Source organism: Schistocerca gregaria, chromosome 2, assembly GCF_023897955.1.
Source record: "Schistocerca gregaria isolate iqSchGreg1 chromosome 2, iqSchGreg1.2, whole genome shotgun sequence".
Lineage (NCBI taxonomy): Eukaryota > Metazoa > Arthropoda > Insecta > Orthoptera > Acrididae > Schistocerca > Schistocerca gregaria.
In genome coordinates, this window is record NC_064921.1 from 432,937,922 (window position 1) to 432,956,426 (window position 18,505).

Below are 18,505 nucleotides of genomic sequence, written 5' to 3' on the forward strand. Positions count from 1 at the left end.
CTGTTCTTGGTTCGAACTCTGGAACATTTACTTCATCTTCTTTTGTGAAGGCATTTAGGAAGGCTGTGTTTAGTAACGCTGCTTTGGCAGCACTGTCTTCGATAGTATCTCCATTGCTAACGCACAGAGAAGGCATTGATTGTGTCTTGCCACTAGCATACTTCACATACGACCAGAATCTCTTTGGATTTACTGCTAGGTTTCGAGACAAAGTTACGTTGTGGAAACTATTATAACCATCTTGCATTGAAGTTCGCGTTTAATTTCGAGCTTCTATAAAAGAACGCCAATTTTGGACATTTTGCATCTGTTTATAGGCTGGGCAGACTGGCAAAACACGACAGGTGGCGAACTGTGGCGGAACTAACATCAGACTTTAATGCTGGGCAGTGTACAAGTGTGTCTGAACACGCAATGAGCTGAGCAGCCTAACGATGGGCCTTCACAGGCGACAAGACAGGGATATGCCAATGCTAACACCATGACATTGGCCCATGATCACTGGCACTGGACGTTGGCTCAGTGGCAGACAGTTGCATGGTTTGTGGAATCCCAATACCTTCTTCACCATGCCAATGGGTGGGCGCAAATCGGTCGTCTTCCAGGGTAACAGCTCCTTGACACCTATACTGTGGAACAGAGAGAAGCTGACTACGGCTCCATATGCTCTGCAGTCTATTCACATGGGCATCCATGGGTCAAGTGGAGCTTGTGCAAGGCACTATGACGGCCAAAGAGTATCATACACTGGTTGCAGACCACGTAAACCCCTCCATGATGATCATGTTTTCCAATGGCAGTGGCATTTTTCAACGCAATAATGTGCCATGTCACAAGGCCAGGAGTGTGATGGAATGGTTGGAGCAACACTGTAGCGAGTTCTAATTGATGAGCTGGCCGCCAACTTGCCAGATCTGAACCCAATCGAATACACATGTGACGTCATTGAATGTGATGACAGAGCTAATTGCCACTCTCTCTGGTATTTACAGAAATTCGGTGACTTGTGTGTGCAGCTGTGGTGGCAACTTCCTCAAGCAGCCTATCAAGGCCTCATTGCTTTCATACCACAATCTGTCGCCACTTTTACGCATATTGGCTATTAGGTTGGTGGTCATGATGTTCTGACCCATCAGAGTAAAGCATACCAGCGCCAAGACACAAACAGTATCTTCTATGCGGGATAACACCGGTAATGTTAATGATGTCTGCTCCACTAAAGTGGTTAGTAACCATTGTTTTCCAAAATTCCTTCATCAAATATTGCAGGATTCGAGAGTCAAGAAAAGCTGTCAACATGACTAACTAAAATAAATGTCGTGTGACTAGGGCCTCCTGTCGAGTAGACGGTTCGCCGGGTGCAAGACTTTCGATTTGACGCAACTTCGGCGACTTGCTCGTCGATGGGGATGAAATGATGATGATGATTAGGAAAACACTGCTGGGTACTCACTGAGCGGAGAAAATCTCCGACCCAGCCGGGAATCGAACCCGGGCCCTTAGGATTGACATTCTGTCGCGCTGACCACTCAGATAACTTAGAAGGAGATACCCTCCGTATAGCAAAGCAACTTCAGCTACTTAATAAAGGCAATATTTCTGATCCAGACTGTATACCAATTAGCGCCCTTTCAGAGTACGCTGATTTAAGAATTCAGTATTTACCAGAAATATACAACCCTTCACTTGACAAAAGATCTGTACCTAATGAGTGTAAAGTTGCACACGTCACACCAATATACAAGAAACGAAACCTAAGTAATTCACTTAGTTACAGAACCATATCACTGATATCGATTTGTAGTAAGATTGTGGAACATACACTATATGATCAAACGTATCTGGACACCCACAAAAAGATACGTTTTTCATATTAGGTGCATTGTGCTGCCACCTGCTGCCAGGTACTCCATATCAGCGACCTCAGTAGTCATTAGACATCGTGAGTGAGTAGAGTGGGGCGCTCCGCGCAACTCATGTACTTCGAACGTGGTCAGGTGATTTCGTGTCACTTGTGTCATACATCTGTACTCGAAATTTCCACACTCCTAAACATCCCTAGGTCCACTGCTTCCGATGTGATAGTGAAGTAGAAAAGTGAAGGGACACGTACAGAACAAAAGCGTACAGGCCGACCTCGTTTGTTGCCTGCAATAGACCGCCGACGGTTGAAGAGAGTCGTAATGTGTAACAAGCAGACATCTATCCAGGCCATCACACAGGAATTCCAGACTGCATCAGGATCCATTGCAAGTACTATGACAGTTAGGTGGGACGTGAGGAAACTTGGATTTCATGGTCGAGTAGCTGCTCATAAGCCACACATCACGTCAGTAAATGCTAAACGACGCCTCGCTTGATGTATGGAGCGTAAACATTGGACGATGGAACAGTAGAAAAACGTTGTGTGGAGTGACGCATCACGGTACACAATGTGGAGACCCGATCGCAGTGAATGTCATCTGCCAACATGTGGTGTAGTGCCAATAGCAAAATTCAGAGGCGGTGGTGTTATGGTGCGGTCGTGTTTTTCATGGAGGGGGTTTGCACCCCTTGTTGTTTTGCGTGGCACTACCACAGCACAGGCCTACATTGATGTTTTAAGCACCTTCTTGCTTCCCACTGTTGAAGAGCAATTCGGGGATGGCGATTGCATCTTTCAACACGATCGAGCACCTGTTCATAATGTACGGCATGTAGCGGAGTGGTTACACAAAAACATCCCTGTAATAGACTGGCCTTCACAGAGTCCTGGCCTGAATCATATAGAACACCTTTAGAATATTCTGGAACGCCGACGTCGTGCCAGGCCTCACCGACCGACATCGATACCTCTCCTCAGTGCAGCACTCCGTGAAGAATGGGCTGCCATCCCCCAAGAAACCTTCCAGCACATGATTGAACATACGCCTGCGAGAGAGGAAGATGCCATCAGTGCTGAGGGTGGGCTAACACCAAATTGAATTCCAGCGTTACCTATGGAGGGCACCATGAACTTGTAACTCATTTTCAGCCAGATGTCCGGATACTTTTGATCATATAGTGTATACTGTGTTCAAGCATTATGAATTATCTCAAATAAAACGATCTATGGACACAGTCAGTACAATTTGACTAAACGTCACTCTTCTGAAACACAACTGGCTCTTTATTCATCAAATTAACGAGTAATATCGATGGCGGCTTTCAATTATTTGCATATTTCTAGATTTCCAGGAAGCTATTCCTCACAAGCATCTTCTGATTAAATCGTATGCCTGTGGAGGACCACGACAGTTATGTGACTGGTTTCGTGACTTCCTGCCAGAACGGTAACTGTTTGTAGTAACTGACGAAACACCATTGAGTAAAACAGAAATGATATCTAGCTTTCCCCAAAGAAGTTTTACAGCCCTTCCGCAGTTTCTAATCTTTATAAATGATTTAGGAGACAATCTGATAAGGTGCTTTACATTGTTTGCAGATAATGATGTCGTTTAGCGTGTAGTAAAGTCTTCAGAAACTCTATATCAATAGTTAGACTGATTTAGATATCTGTAGGATGCAAAAAGTTCTATACGAGTCTAAATAAAGAAAAATGTTAGATCCTCCACATGACTACCACAACAAATCCGTTAATTTTGGTTACATGACGAATCACACCGATTTTTGGGGATTACAATTAACTGTCATGGGGAAGGTGACCTACGACTGCTTTTTTTTTTTTTTTTTTTTTTTTTTTTGTAGAAAACTTAGTAGATATAACATCTTCTATTGTAATAAAAATCACACATTACACTTTTCGGTCTTCTTCTGGAGTGTTGCTGTATGGTATAGGATCCTTTCCAGGTGGGATCGATGCAGGATATACACAGATGAACCACAATATTGTGACCATGTCCCTAATATCCAGTATGTCTACCTTTCGTACGTATAAAAGAGGCGATGCATTGTGGCATGTTTGCAATTAGGCCTTGGTAGGTTGCTGGAGGAAGTTGGTACCACACTTGCACACACAAGTCACGTAACCCCCGTAAATTCCATAGAAGGGTGCGATGACCTCGTATGCCACATTTAATTGCATCACAGGTGTGTTCAGTTGGGTTCAGATCTGGTGAATTGGGGGGAGCCATCACATGAACCAGAACTCGCCACATGGTGCCTCAAACCATTCCATCATATTTCTGGGGTTGTGATAGGGAGCATCATCTTGCTGAAAAATGCCACTGCCTTCAGAAACATGATCATCACTAAGGGATGTACATGGTGTGCAACAAGTGTACAACCGTCCTTGGACATCATGGTGAATTGCAAGAGCTCCACTAAACCCTTGGATGCCCATCTGAATGTTTCCCAGAGCATAATGGAGCCAACACCAGCTTGTCTCTGTCCCGCAGTACAGGTGTCAAGGGGCTGATATGGAATACGATGGATTAGTGCCCTACCCTTGGCATGATGTAGAAGGTATTGAGATTCATCAGACCATGCAATGCTCTGCCAGTGCACCAAAGTCATGTGTCCACTTCAGTTGTAATTACCGATGTTGTGGTATTAACATTGACACATGCATGTGTCATCAGCTGCGGAGGTCCATCGTTAGGAGTGCTCAGTGTACTGTGTGTTAGGACACACTTGTACTCTGCCCAGCATTTAAGTCTAATTTTAGTTCTGCCACAGTTCATCGCCTTTCCTGTTTTACCAGTCTGCTCAGTCTATGACGTCCCACATCCGTAATGAGGGGTCGCTGACAACCTGACAATGTCTGGATGAGGTATCAGCTTCATTTCACCACATGTTAAGGATATTCCTTGAACACCTGACAAGTCGTGTAGTTTCTGAAATGATCATACCAAGCCTCTGGGCCATCACTGCCTGCCCTTGGTCAAATTCACATAGATTTTGCACCTTCCTCGTTCTACACGTGGGCAGCACACTCACTGAAACTACATGCACAATGTGTGTGTCTGACTAGCAGTCATTCCTTGCAGTTGATACTGATATCGCCTGGATGGGTTTATATCGATAGTAGGTCGGTAGTCATAATGTTCTGGCTGATCAGTACATTTTTATACTATCGCAAAAAAGGGGAGATTGTGTCATAGATAGATACACTAGTTGGCATGGCAATCATTAAAACAAAGGTGTTTCTCGTTGCAGTGACATTTTTTCACGAAATTCCATTCGTTAAGTTTCTCCTCTAAATGCGAAAATATGATGTTGATTCCATCTAAACACTGAAAAATGATCATTGTAAATAAATAAGATAAATCAGAGCATGGAAAAATTCAAGTGTTTGCTTTTCCCATATGCTATCAGAGAGTGGAGCACTATAGAAATAGTCTGAAAATGGTTCAATGAAAGCTCTGACAAGCATCTAAACCTCAATTGCTGAGTAGTCATGTGATGGTAGGTGTAGAGGAAAAGCGTTATTTAGGTTTTGTCAGACAATTTCGGAATCCATCCAGTAACTGTGATTTTTATTGGTTCTGTAAATTTCCTTTTGTGCAGCTCCACACCTGTAATATAGGAGATGTCAGTATCTCTACAATCTACATAATATATACAAATAACAGCTTACAGTTGAGTTCATATCTAGTTCACTTTCTCTGAATATGTCACATAGAACTTATCATTTACTTGGTGAATCATCTGCTCATATATTTTTCTGTACTATATTCCAGTAATTATTCTTATATCTGAAACTTTTTTAAGATTCAAGGGAAAGTCTTTTTCAGTTTTAAGTGTTTCTTATTACCTTCATATCCTTCTATTGATTGCTACTTGTGTACTGAGATTCTTTTTTCAAAAATTTGTAGTCTCTGCTAAGGACAAAGAAATTATTTATTGTTTTATGTGGTTAAACAATATCATTTGTCTACATGTTTCTGGGATATCATAATGGATTCATGTTATTCCTTAAAATATAGAGAGTAACAGAAAAGTTAAAATATTAAAACCCATTATATTATTTTCACTTCTTTTTCAGTATAATTTGAATGGCTTTTCTCATTACCATGAAATTTTTTTCTTTTGCATGATGGTAGACTCGCCACGAACTTTAATTCCATATTGCATATATGTCTCAAAAAGTCCATGGTTGACAGTGCACAAGAGGTTTTGATATGTATACTGAGCCAGTTGTCTCATTACAAGTTATCGAAACAGAGGGGCTCATTCTGTTCAAGAAACCTCCTTTCATTAGAGATCAGAATATGCTCCAAGAATCTATTACAAATTCATGTCAGTGATATTGTACCACATTCATTAAACTTAAAAATTACAAGAAAAACAATACAGTTTCCAAGATTTGCCTATATCATGAACATTTCTGCATAAAATGAAAAGGTAGTAATTATGGTGACTAGGAGCTTAAAACCAAAAATTGCAGCAGGTGATGATGAAGTACCAGTTTCCATCATAGTAAAGACTGCAGTGTAGATTGCAGAAGCTTTAGCACATATTACAAATTTGTCCTTTAGTGAAAGTGTGTTTCCTTAGGAGCCATTAGAAGTAGAGACAGACATAAAATAGAAAACTACAATCCCAGCACTTCTTACTGCTTTCTCCAAAATGTAGAAATGGATAAGATGGAGAGTCACTGGTTACCTAAACAACAATGAACTTTGGAAATTTAATCAGCACAGTTTTTGTGAAAAATACAACACAGAAACTGCAGTTATAGACTACACCCAAGAAATAATTACATATTCAGAGAAAAACAAAAGTGCAGTTGGAATCAATTTAGACCTGTCAAAACCTTCAGTAGTGTCTTCAAGAAATGCTCCTTCCTATACCTATTACAGTGAGAGCTTACATGTGGTTTCAGTCATATCTCAAAAACAGATCTCAAGTTATAGAGCTTACCACTGTTAATTCAAATAAAAAATAAGGTTAGTTTCAAAAACAAAATAAGTGTCTTTTGGAGTACCCCAGGGTAGCATCTTAGGACCACTGCTTTGCTCATAGATATGAATGATTTACAGTTACAATATACTACAGCCACAGTTGTATTATGTGCAGATGACATAAGTCTAATAGTGAACGACTTTAAAAACTCATTACACTCCTCTACTGATAAAATTGTAAGAAGCATTAAGAGTTGGTTCAGAGCAAATAAACTTACACTGAATGAAAAAACAGTCACATATAGTTTGGTAAAATGACTGAGGGTGAAGACATTAATCTACAGCTGGGTAACAGATTAATAGAAAGAGTGAAGTTTGCAAAACTGTTAAGAATGCATACAGTTGAAGCTAACAATTAAAAGCCTTGTAAGATTCCTTGCACTGACTTTACTCAACTTGTTACATACTGAGAGTTGCACGTTAGAAGGCATCAGAATGGCTTCCTTTGAAATTTTCATTGTGTTTCCTTATATGGAATAGTATTGTGGGCCAGCTCAGAATCTAATTAAAAAGAAATTTTTATCCTACAAAAACAGGCTGTTCGTTAATCACCCACACTCCTAAACAAGTTCACCACAGACCTCTTTTCAGAAAATTACAAATACTTACTCTGCCATCGATCTATAGGCTATATTTAAATGTGTACTCTTAACCATAGCAAATCTAAGCAATCCTCACACAAATGCTGTCAGAACTGTAGCATAAGGAACAGGTTATTATCCCCACATAGAACAAACAAAAAGAGCACAAACTAAGAAGTATGTATGTTATGTGGGTATTAATCTCTACTATGAACTGCCTCAATACATTAAAGAATGATATAAATTTTAAACTAGAACTCAGAAAATTTTTAATTGATATATGTTACCACTCATTAAATGAATATATGGGATATCAAGAAAAGATTTTATCAACTAATCTCCCTTATACATAATGCACTTGTGTGATAGATTCTGTGAGAAATTTCTATCTTCATAAATTTCAGTTAACACAACACAGCAGTACTATATAGATTACTATTTATTCTATATGTAGTCTTTCCTGGGAGAAAATATTATTCACTATTCACACACAAAGAAATTGTAATTTTCTGGTATACGTTGTAGGCAGTTTTATTTTGTACATTCCATATTTTTAATTCCCGTGTGTGACAAGTCCAATATCGTTTATGTAGTGACATGGATGCTGACTAAATTAATTGGACAGCACAGCTACCATTCTTGTAGGCATATCGTTCATAAAATCTTGAGATTTTATGGTTAACAGAGAAGCTAAATCAGCTGGTGGTTTGGTATATAATTAGAAAGGAATTCCTACTAAGAAATGAAGTTATTTATAGTACTTCATGTACTTCGATGTTACTGATTTAAAGATCTTGCAGTGATATACATTTTTCATTTCAATCTTACGTATTTGCATTCATGTGAGCACTGAAAACATTTATGGGACGTATTGTTCTTTATTGTTCCCAGATTAATTTTTTGTGTCATAAACATTACCTCGGTTAGTCGCATTAGTTGAAGACAAATTCACACTGGCTGTCATGTCACGTCACATCAACCATTCCACGGTGAATTTCAAATGGCGGAATTCACACAAGTTGTCAACTGACTGTTACGTCACGTCACGAGATGTCAAGGTTTCTCGGGAAGAAAGTCTTAACAGTGTTATCCTCTGCTGACATCGGAAATTAACCAATTTTCGCCATAAACCAGGCATCATATTGTAGTGTATTTTGTTCTTTTGCTTTTTCTTAATCTTTATTTTCTTACTGTGCTTTATTTTCGTTCAAAATTGCAACTGTTCCATGACAAATTGAGTATTTTTTCTATAGAGTGCTCTTCAACAAGCGAGGTCAGATATCTAAAAGTGAAAATTCTTTACGTTTTGACAGTAACAGGAGAAACTTGATGTTCACACTGCATATAAATAAGAACATAAGCTGTTTCTGACATTATTGGTTACGTAAGAAAATACACAATGAATAAAGACAATAGGATCTATTTATTTCCTTGTAAACATAGTTTAATGTGTTAGTGTGTATATATTTTCACTATCAAATAAATTTCGATGGTTTAAAATGTTGTTTCATTTCTCAGCATCTTACCACACAAAACTGATCGACTTTTACGTTATGAAGTTTGCTTTCATCGGGAATAACCTTTATCGTTGTTGGTTCCTTAATTAGGATACTATACTACAACTTTTTGTATCACGGATGTTAACTCATAACCTCGCTTTTACCGTTTTGTACTGGGCTAGGTGACTTGACGTGACGTGACGTGACAGCCAGTGTGAACTGGCCTAATGGCTGTCTTCCACACAAAAATTTCGTTATGTCGTCATAGTAACGCACCGAATCTTTGATATCAACGGTGTGCTGGATGTGGTTGTCCATGGTTAACGGTTTTTGTCGCTACTAGAAATCATAGAACTGAAACAATTTACTAAAAGTTCTCCTGTTTTATGAATCTACAGCTGTGTTCTTGTAATCTCTAAATGATGGACAAAAGCTCTTTTTATCGTCCTACCAGGACCTTCGCTGCAGCAGAAACAATTGAGGTAAGTACCGTTATTTTCCGCACTAAAATGAAGCCACAGTTATACAATTCGAGGATTAACGTTAATGATTGCGTAAAGCTGACTCTTACATTTGCATATGAATGTCGACGAATAAATAATAATCGAAGGGGCGTCGTCACAGATTACATTTCAGGATGCTATACGGGCTGTTTATAGTATCTTTGGTGTTTGGCGTTTATGGAACCGAGAATGTACGTTATTTACAAATTTGTTTGCTAAATTGCCTAGTTTGGCTGTAAACAGTGTTTTTAATAAGTGTTTACAATCACACGTACTAATAGCCTGATTGTGGAAAGTCACCAGTTTCGCTCGTGGACGTTTTAGTGACGTGAAGCTTTGTGGCGTCTACCGGCAAGAAGATTAGACAAGGTAAGTCGTTCTGACTTTTTTGCGTAGTGTTGTTAGCGTGTCTTCAAATATTACAGTGTGTGATATGATAAATAATTAAGTTAATAATCGGGTTGTACACAGAATTCCTCATTTCTTTTTAGAGAGAAGTGCTACATTTGTGGAAATGGGAAACCTGCAAAAACACCAACGCAACTCCCAAAGCTTAGTAGTGTCTCATTTTAATTACTTCTACATTTGCATTTGCACAGAGGCTGCTATGTTGATACACATGCCTTTGGGTAGGGTGAGATTGATGTTATTGCATGAGGGTTAACACTGTATAGTTCAGTTGGGTAATTAAGTTCCCACTAATATGAAGTACGGAAGTGAGAATGTTCTAGATCTATATGGTTATTTAAACATAGCCTTTTATACTGTTGCCCTTTTTGTTATCTTAGTGATATTTACAGTTACCTTCAGTCTGACAATTTTTAGGTAAAATTTCAAATATCTAATACGTTGAAATTAATCACAGTTTAGCACAATACAAATAATTTTGAAAGACAACTTGGCTAGTGACTCATGTCGAATGAGTTCAATTGTGGGACAGAATATCAGGGCGACCCAGAAAAATTATTACCAGTAAATGTGGTAGAAGTGCCCCATAAGGTTATGCATTCATTGAGTTCTTCATTGAGTTATTATCGAAGAGTCAGCTGCTGTTGATTTGCTCCATTTGTATATGATATATAGATGTGAACATATTCAGAAGCTTTTGATTGAAGGTGGTCACAAGGGCCATTCGTGCTGTATCAAGCCATGCTGAACCACTGGGCCTCAGTACGATCACACTTGAGTGTATCTGTATGGCAACTTTAACGGGCTTGTTTAAAGATACTTTTCTTTCAAGTGCAATACACCTGGATAACATTAAATGTATTCTTGGAGACAATTCTCTTCAGCCCAACAGTTGTGTAACCCAGTAGTGTTTGTGGTATAAAATTTATTTGTATGCCACCAAATGCAACGAATCTGTCAGCTACTGGATGTCATGTTCTTCAGGTGTTGGAGAGGTGTACCGTGAGGAGTCTGAGGCGAAGTATCAGCCAGTGTTAGTAAAAATGTGTAATGCCTTGAGGCAACAAGTATACACAATTTAAAGAAAGGTTTTTTTGCACTTTTGAAATATTTGAGAAGGAACTAGAAAAAAATACAGATTACAGATAGTGGTGGAAGTCGAAGAAATAAATTATGTGCATGACACTGACATCTCAGTAGGGCGTGTGAAGAATATATATTTTTCACTTTTGTTCATTCTCAGTTTCTTCGACATAATTGAAGTACCACCAGACATTGTTTTGCCAATTATCTTGAACATGGCTGAAAGAAAATTCATGAACTTTCAATGACTTTTCCTTGATTTTGTTACAGTTCACTAACAAGTTTTGAACTGTGAACTTTTGTAGTTTATTAATTTTCATAGCAGTGTTGTGATACGTATATGTTTACACATTTAATCAGATATTGTATAGCACAAGAAAAGTGATGTTTTGATTAATGAGATTAAAAGGAATAAGGGGTGCTTTGTATGAAGCAAATAAATCAGTGACATTTGATTTAAATCCATTGAATGGGAAGCAAAACCTGAGAAGTTAACCTATGAAAGGTAGTGTGAAGTTTGATAACGAAAGTGTGTTGTTTATTGGTGATTTTAATGCCCACGAAACTAATACTCATGTACTTCTGTTTTTCTTAGTAGAATAGGTGCAGTTCACTTCTTGATACCTACAAAATTAGACAACAGCTATGTCATATTTGCTGAGACAGTTACTGTTGCTTTTGATGTTGATATGTTAGTATTTGCTATATAATTACATGTCTTGCTATTGATATAGGCCTACTTATGGATGCTGTAATCAAGAATTTTAATTTCCGTGGTTTGGTGTATGGTTTATGTCATATTTGCAGATTCCAACTTGTTTAGTATTTCAAGTTGGTTGGTTGGTTTTTGGGGGAAGAGACCAAACAGCGAGGTCATCGGTCTCATCGGATTAGGGAAGGAAGTCGGCCGTGCCCTTTCAGAGGAACCATCCTGGCATTAGCCTGGAGCGATTTAGGGAAATCACGGAAAACCTAAATCAGGATGGCCGGACGCGGGATTGAACCGTCGTCCTCCCGAATGCGAGTCCAGTGTGCTAACCACTGCACCACCTCGCTTGGTGTATTTCAAGTAATTTTTAGTATACATTCTATGCTCTTCATCCTTTATCACTCATTAAAATGTCATCTTACAGGCAGGGTATCATACTGTTGCTCCCACCCTTAGAAGCTTCCTGATGTGGAATACTGCATTTCTTTCAGCTAAGTCTTTGTGGAATAAGTGTTGTACAGTAGTATTTTCAAATACGACACCACTGCAAGTTCAAATTTCTATGGTTCAGTTGCTGTATTAACATAGCCGATTAAAGAACATGTCCCTCGCTTGAACAGAATGTCTGAAGGGCCTGTCTGACTTAAAGTGGATATGACCCATATACCAAACAGTACTGTATTGTGATCCTTTGCATTGCACTTCAGCAGTCGGAACATGTTTTTAATTGTGAGGTTACAAGTTATATTTTGTCGACCATCTAACTTCACTTCAGTATGTTGCAGGAATATTGTGATTATATGTGTAATGAAATTAGTGGAGTCAAGGGCCACTGCAAGGATTAACAGGTGGGATGTTGTAAAAAGAGTGAGTGGTAGTCTAAGAGAACAGGTGGTCTTGTAGGCTTAATGGTTACTGATTAAGCAGTATTGCTGACCTATATTAGGGCTTTACCTCATGTAAGTTATGGCTATATATAGCACTGTGGTGATATCACAGAAGGGTAAGGAGAGACGTCATTGTGGAGAGGAGGATTCAGAAAACTAAACTGCATTGAGTTGTGAATCCTCTGTTAGATAAAGAAAAGAATTTCTGGTAATTAATCAAATACATTACTTTACACTGCAGCAGAAGATATTAAAGATCACAACTATTTCATACAGTGTAATGTTTCCTTCAGCTGTTGGAAACACAGTTTCAAAAACTACTGTTTCAGTACACTAGTATGAGTATACCAGGCACAGCTGTGGGAAATTTTTGCTCAACCCCCAACTAACGATCGTGAAGTAAACAATAACAATAGCTTTACGCATTGATTGCCGCCCCACTCTTGTCATTTGCCACCATGGTTGCTTAAGAACGCTGGAATCCAACCATACTGTGGACTGTTGTTATAGCTTGGTTCAAGTCCTGACGCCTACCTCAACAAGATCTTTCTAATTTTAGAGCAGACCCCAAGCTCTGTTTAAATTGAAATCTCCATCTCTGTTTATTAGGCTTTCTGACACTGTTATTTCTATACATTCTTTAATTACGCTCTTGATTTTTGCAACACAATACTGGCCTCCTCATATTGTACTGAGCAACAGCTGATTTGCTTGAAGGTTGTAGTTGGGTGTGCAGCTGATGTTCCTTGCATCTCTGCTTGACTCCTGATAGTCTGCCTCCAACTGAGACACTGGAAATTCATATGGGATGCAATACACACCCATCTTTCAGCAGTCTGGATCATCTTTAATATTACAAGCAAGATTTTTTATCTTAATTGAAGGGAGTGAAATATGTTGGATGGTATGTTTCTGTAGGAGTCTACTGATCTTTTTGGATGATGGGCCAGCATAAGGTAGATAAACAACTCTTCAGTTCTTACATAGTAATTTCAAGTGAAAAGATTGCAAGATGTGTTTCACTTGCCATGTAAATGTAAAACATTGGCATGAATGTGCACTTTTACCATACATTGTGGATTTTAACAACTGACAGGCATCAGAGGAGTGCTACACATGTAGACACGCCAAGTTCCACTACGTGCAGTTTAGCTGCGTGTTTTCACTTGTGGCAAACCTGCTGTTTTTTTATTTTTGATAAACCTGTGTGGAATGTGCAATATACTCTCCACTAAAGTATTAACATGGTGTGACTAGTGAATGCACAATGGAACACGATGTAGAACTAAAAGAAAATTTAAAGATGTGAAGATGACAATGTTACCTGTTGAAACCAGTCAGTAAAAACAGCTTTGAATGTGATCTTGCCATCAGAAAATTTTCTTTAATATTTCCAAGTGTGTTTTGATAGGTTTTGTGACGTCGTGTCAAGTGTTGTCAAGCTGCAGCATCACATTTTCATGTCTGTTGCTATACTGTGGCCATTTGCCTTTCAGTGCTCTGATCAAACTCATCAGTCGCTTTCAGTAATGATCTGCTGTGAATGTTTCCATACATCAGTAGCTGCAAAAACCTTCTTTCTTCCAGCATCATACTGGTGTTAGACATCAAAATCATGTATTCCGAAGTGTTGAAACTATCTCTGCACTTTATTTCTAATAGGTGCTTCACCATTGGTCTTAGCCAGCATTTTATGAGCCTCAACAGCAGATTTTTCATTGGAAAGCAGAAAATCAAAACTTCCCACAAATGATGAGAATTGGGCTCGGAAGTTGAATATTCAGTTGAACACAACTTTTTAAAGCAACCACAGATTGACTAATATTTTGACAGTGTTATGTTTACAAATGTCTAAGCTTATTGTATGACAAGACCAACCACCTACATCACCACTTGCCACTACTCTCATCTGCTGTAAATCAATATAAGCAAAGTTGTAGATCTAATATCAGATGAAGATCTTCATCACCTTAGTGTCACCTTCTGGAGAAAGGCAAAGTTCTTGTTGTGTCCAATGAAGATCATTAGCAATTATCACTGGTCCTTTGGATAGTATATCACGGTAATAAACAGGTTTTGTATTAATGTGACAACTACTGAATCTCTTTAAATGTAAAACCAGTATGATTTGATGCAAAAAAACTCATAAAACAGACCTTTACCATCCATTTTATTTCATCTGTATGCTAATTGTTACTGTTGGATGGATGGCAGTATGTTAGAAGGACCCAGCTTGATAGTTAAAAGTTGCTAATGCAAGCTGCTACACAGAAGCCTATCCCAGTTATTTCTTGTTCAAATCCTTGTGATGGAAGGCACTTCTTTGCCTAGATGTTACCTGGCAAGAGGTAAAATCTACAGTATTTGAGCTCCAGAATGTTCACCAGAGTCCTAGTCTTGATTGCAGACTTGTGTAGTTTCTCCCAGCATTCACATGTAGTGCAGATGGGGTAATCCATCAGACGTTGACGTTAAGTTCGTTGTTACCTTCAGTGCTTTTTGAGAAGTCTAGGTTTTCATTCAGCAACTTGCTTAAATTCTTCCTTTCTATCATTCCATACTAATCCATAACATTAAAGTGATCCCTAGAATGAACAGCTGTTCACTTGATACAAATAACTGTTCATCACTTTACACGTTGGGACAACGCAGTTGTAATCTGCCTGCATTACGATGTGGAAAAATAGACAAGCTTCTTAATGACTCCCTCCCTCCTGTGGGGTCTCTCTGTTACATTATATCAAGTATTTGACAAGCCTGCCATTTGGGAAATATGCTATTGGTTAAACTTACATATGTCAGATTTATTTTATAGCTTCTAAACTATATTTTACAGGTGCTGACATGAATGGTGTGAGAGCTGGAGACTGGGTGTGCCCAGATCCAAGCTGTGGCAACTTGAACTTCGCACGTCGAACAGCTTGCAACAGATGTGAAAGAGAGAGAGATGGTGGGCCAGGGGGAGGAAGCAGCAGCAGGAGACGGAGGGGTGCTGCACCTGAAATAGGACGAGCTGCTGCTGAGAAGAGTCGTGGCCTATTTAGTGCTGATGACTGGCAGTGTGGCAAATGTGGAAATGTAAATTGGGCTCGCCGCACTGCTTGCAACATGTGTTCTGCTCCACGTGTAGCTGATGAAGCTGAAGAACGCACTGGTCTTGGAGGCGGTTACAATGACCGTGATGTAGTTGAGTATGTAGAGCGTGACAGCGATTCAGATGGTTATGATGAATTTGGACGTCGTAAGCGCAAGCGCAGGGGATCCAATAGAGATTCTGACAAAGGACGCAGTCGTAGTCCTCAAGAGGAGGAAGACAGGCACAAAAAAGGTGATGATGAAGAGGAAGAGGAGGAGGAGGAGGAAGAAGATGATGATGATGAAGAAGAAGAATCAGGAGATGAAGGGGACTTAAGTAAATATGACCTAAGTGATTGGGGTGTAGACTCCAAGAGGAAGTCACGCTCACGTTCCCGCTCACATACGCCTGGGCCTCCAAAGAGAAAGAGCCCTGGACGATCTCGCTCCAGGAGTCCAATCAAATCCTCTGAATCAGTGAAGTGAACTGTTCCTCTTTGATACTATACAGTCTGCAGGAGACTGTGTTCACTGTCTATATGAGCAGAGGGTTGCATAGAATGTTTGTTTCTCGACAAGATTCAACTTTTAGGTTACAAGAGGTAGTCACATTCAGTCTCATATTCTGCTTATTCTGTGAGCATTCCATTTTTCCTTTCCCAGAAATTAGCCACTGTTAATTATTGTTTGGCTTGTGGACTGCAGGATACTGACACTCTATTCTCATTGCTCATCTGAAAAGCACTGAATCTGTTAAAATGTTAGAGAAATTGCAATTATGTTTTATTGTTGATTATGGATAGAATCACTTGTTCTAATTCAGCACCTTTCTTCATGTGGAGGGCTTAATGAGAATAACGATGTATGGAAGAAAATTTGTTTCCAAAGACATCATCTCAAATCCTTCTCAGCCTGAAGGCACTGTGTACTCTGTAAATAAATGTACAACCAATTATGAACTGTCAGTATGTTTAATGATGAAATAATGTGGCATAAATTTGAAAAATCAAGTGCCACTCAGTGTTTTTGTAATAAATTTTTATTTGTAGCATTAAATGCTTGTTGGCATTTCACTTCTTTTACCTGATGGTCATTGGTATATTGTGATTTGCTGTCATATTTTGTAGTTTAGAATGCATCTTTTCTGTTGTATGCTTCTGAAACGAACTGATGTATAAGAAAGATTGTATCTATATCAAATAAATGTGTATGTGTTGTGAGGAGGAACAATGAATGGTGTTAGTTGTTCCCATTATTTTTATTAAATCTTTGAGCACATTTTTCAGAATTTTTGACTTTTCACCCAAAATATTTTATGGAATAGACCATTTAATGATATATCTGTACCTACACAATGACATTGCAGATATTAGTGTAATGTGAGAACTGTTGTTGTAATAAATCTTACATTTTTTGTATTGTAGTAGAATAAATAATAAACTATAATATATACTGTACAAGTTAAAGTTATCTGGACTTGGAATCAAACTACATGTCATACAATTACGAAGCATCCCAGGTAATTTCTTTTGTGAGGCTGGTTATTTGTTTAACAAAGAAGGTGTTTACATTATTTACAGTACTTTTAGCCTACTCCCCCACCCATTGTCCTCACCTCCCCCCTTTTAAATATGTACAGTCTTTCAAATAAGATGTAGCCACTGCCACAGAGACAAAATCCGAGTCATTCACTTAAGATGTCAGTAGAAGAAGCTGCCCCTTAGAATTCAACATCTGGTCATCTGCATGATCTGACAACAACACAGAATGCAGAAACATCTATCAGAAGTGTTGCCTCCATCACAAGCTTTCAGTATTGTATCAGCTCATTGTATAGTGGTAAGTGTTGTACAGTAGCTGCAAAGTCCCAAGTTTCATCCTCTTATTCCTTTATTTTTAAACCACATTTCGTCTGTCTGCTAAAAGTATCAGTTTGATGGCACCTCAGAGATAACCAGTAATAGCAAAACCTCCCAGAAACATTTCTTCGAAGGAACTTGTGGTTGCTTGAGTGTCTGCTCATAATAATGGCACCTTTCAGCCAGCCACCAACTGGCGGTAGTGGGTGTCTGCCTGACCATTGATACATGGTGCACCTTGGGCACATTTTGAACTGGTATTGGAAAGGACAAACATGTTTAGGTGTTGTTTTTCTGTGCAAAATAACTTCAACAAAACAAGTGAACACCGTGCAGTAACACAACATACGTAGGTTGCTATGAGTAAATTTATCAATTGTCCCTTTCTTATTTGAAGTTCTAATACTTTTCTTGCTGTTATGTATTGGATTTTGCATAATTGAAACTTATGAACTTTGTTCAAGGTTTGAAAAAAAAGTTGAAACTGGAAAAATGTCTAATACTTGCAACATATTGTTAGCTTTGAGTTTAATAGAGTGAAGTCAGCTCAAAGCATTTAAATTGTGTGTGTAGGTGAGTGTTATCAGATAAATCGCATTATAAAAGGATTTTCATGTTTGAGGAAAGACCATTCTGGTATGAGTGCTATCCTCATTCAGGAAGTCTCGATACTTGTCATATGTCATGAATTACTATAATTAAACCTTCATGCTAGTTTTGCATTCCATACCAAGGTTCAGAAGTCAGGTGTAACAGTAATGTATGCTTTAATTCAACGTAACAAAAACCAGTGGGGTTACTTTTTGCTCAAATGTCATTAGTCTCTTAAGAAGGGCAATGTGAACAGATTTTTTTCCATCTGATATATTGTGCAGCCAGCTTGAAACTTGACTTGACATCTTTAACTTTGAACCAGTAGGTTTATTTACGCATAGACTTAAGATATTACGCACTTTGGACTTAAAATGATCGGAATGTAAGTATTGGTCTGTGTCATACTGAAGAATTATGAAATAG

General features: G+C 38.7%; 1 protein-coding gene across 1 annotated transcript; it reads left to right on the top strand.

Annotated features, from left to right (window-relative positions):
• The first annotated feature begins 9,584 nt into the window (after window positions 1–9,584).
• Window positions 9,585–16,917, top strand: LOC126324719 (zinc finger Ran-binding domain-containing protein 2-like). Its single transcript, XM_049995086.1, has 2 exons — window positions 9,585–9,836; window positions 15,391–16,917. The coding sequence occupies exon 2, from the start codon at window positions 15,399–15,401 to the stop codon at window positions 16,113–16,115; it is 717 nt and encodes a 238-aa protein (XP_049851043.1). The 5' UTR covers window positions 9,585–9,836; window positions 15,391–15,398; the 3' UTR covers window positions 16,116–16,917.
• The last annotated feature ends 1,588 nt before the right edge of the window (window positions 16,918–18,505 follow it).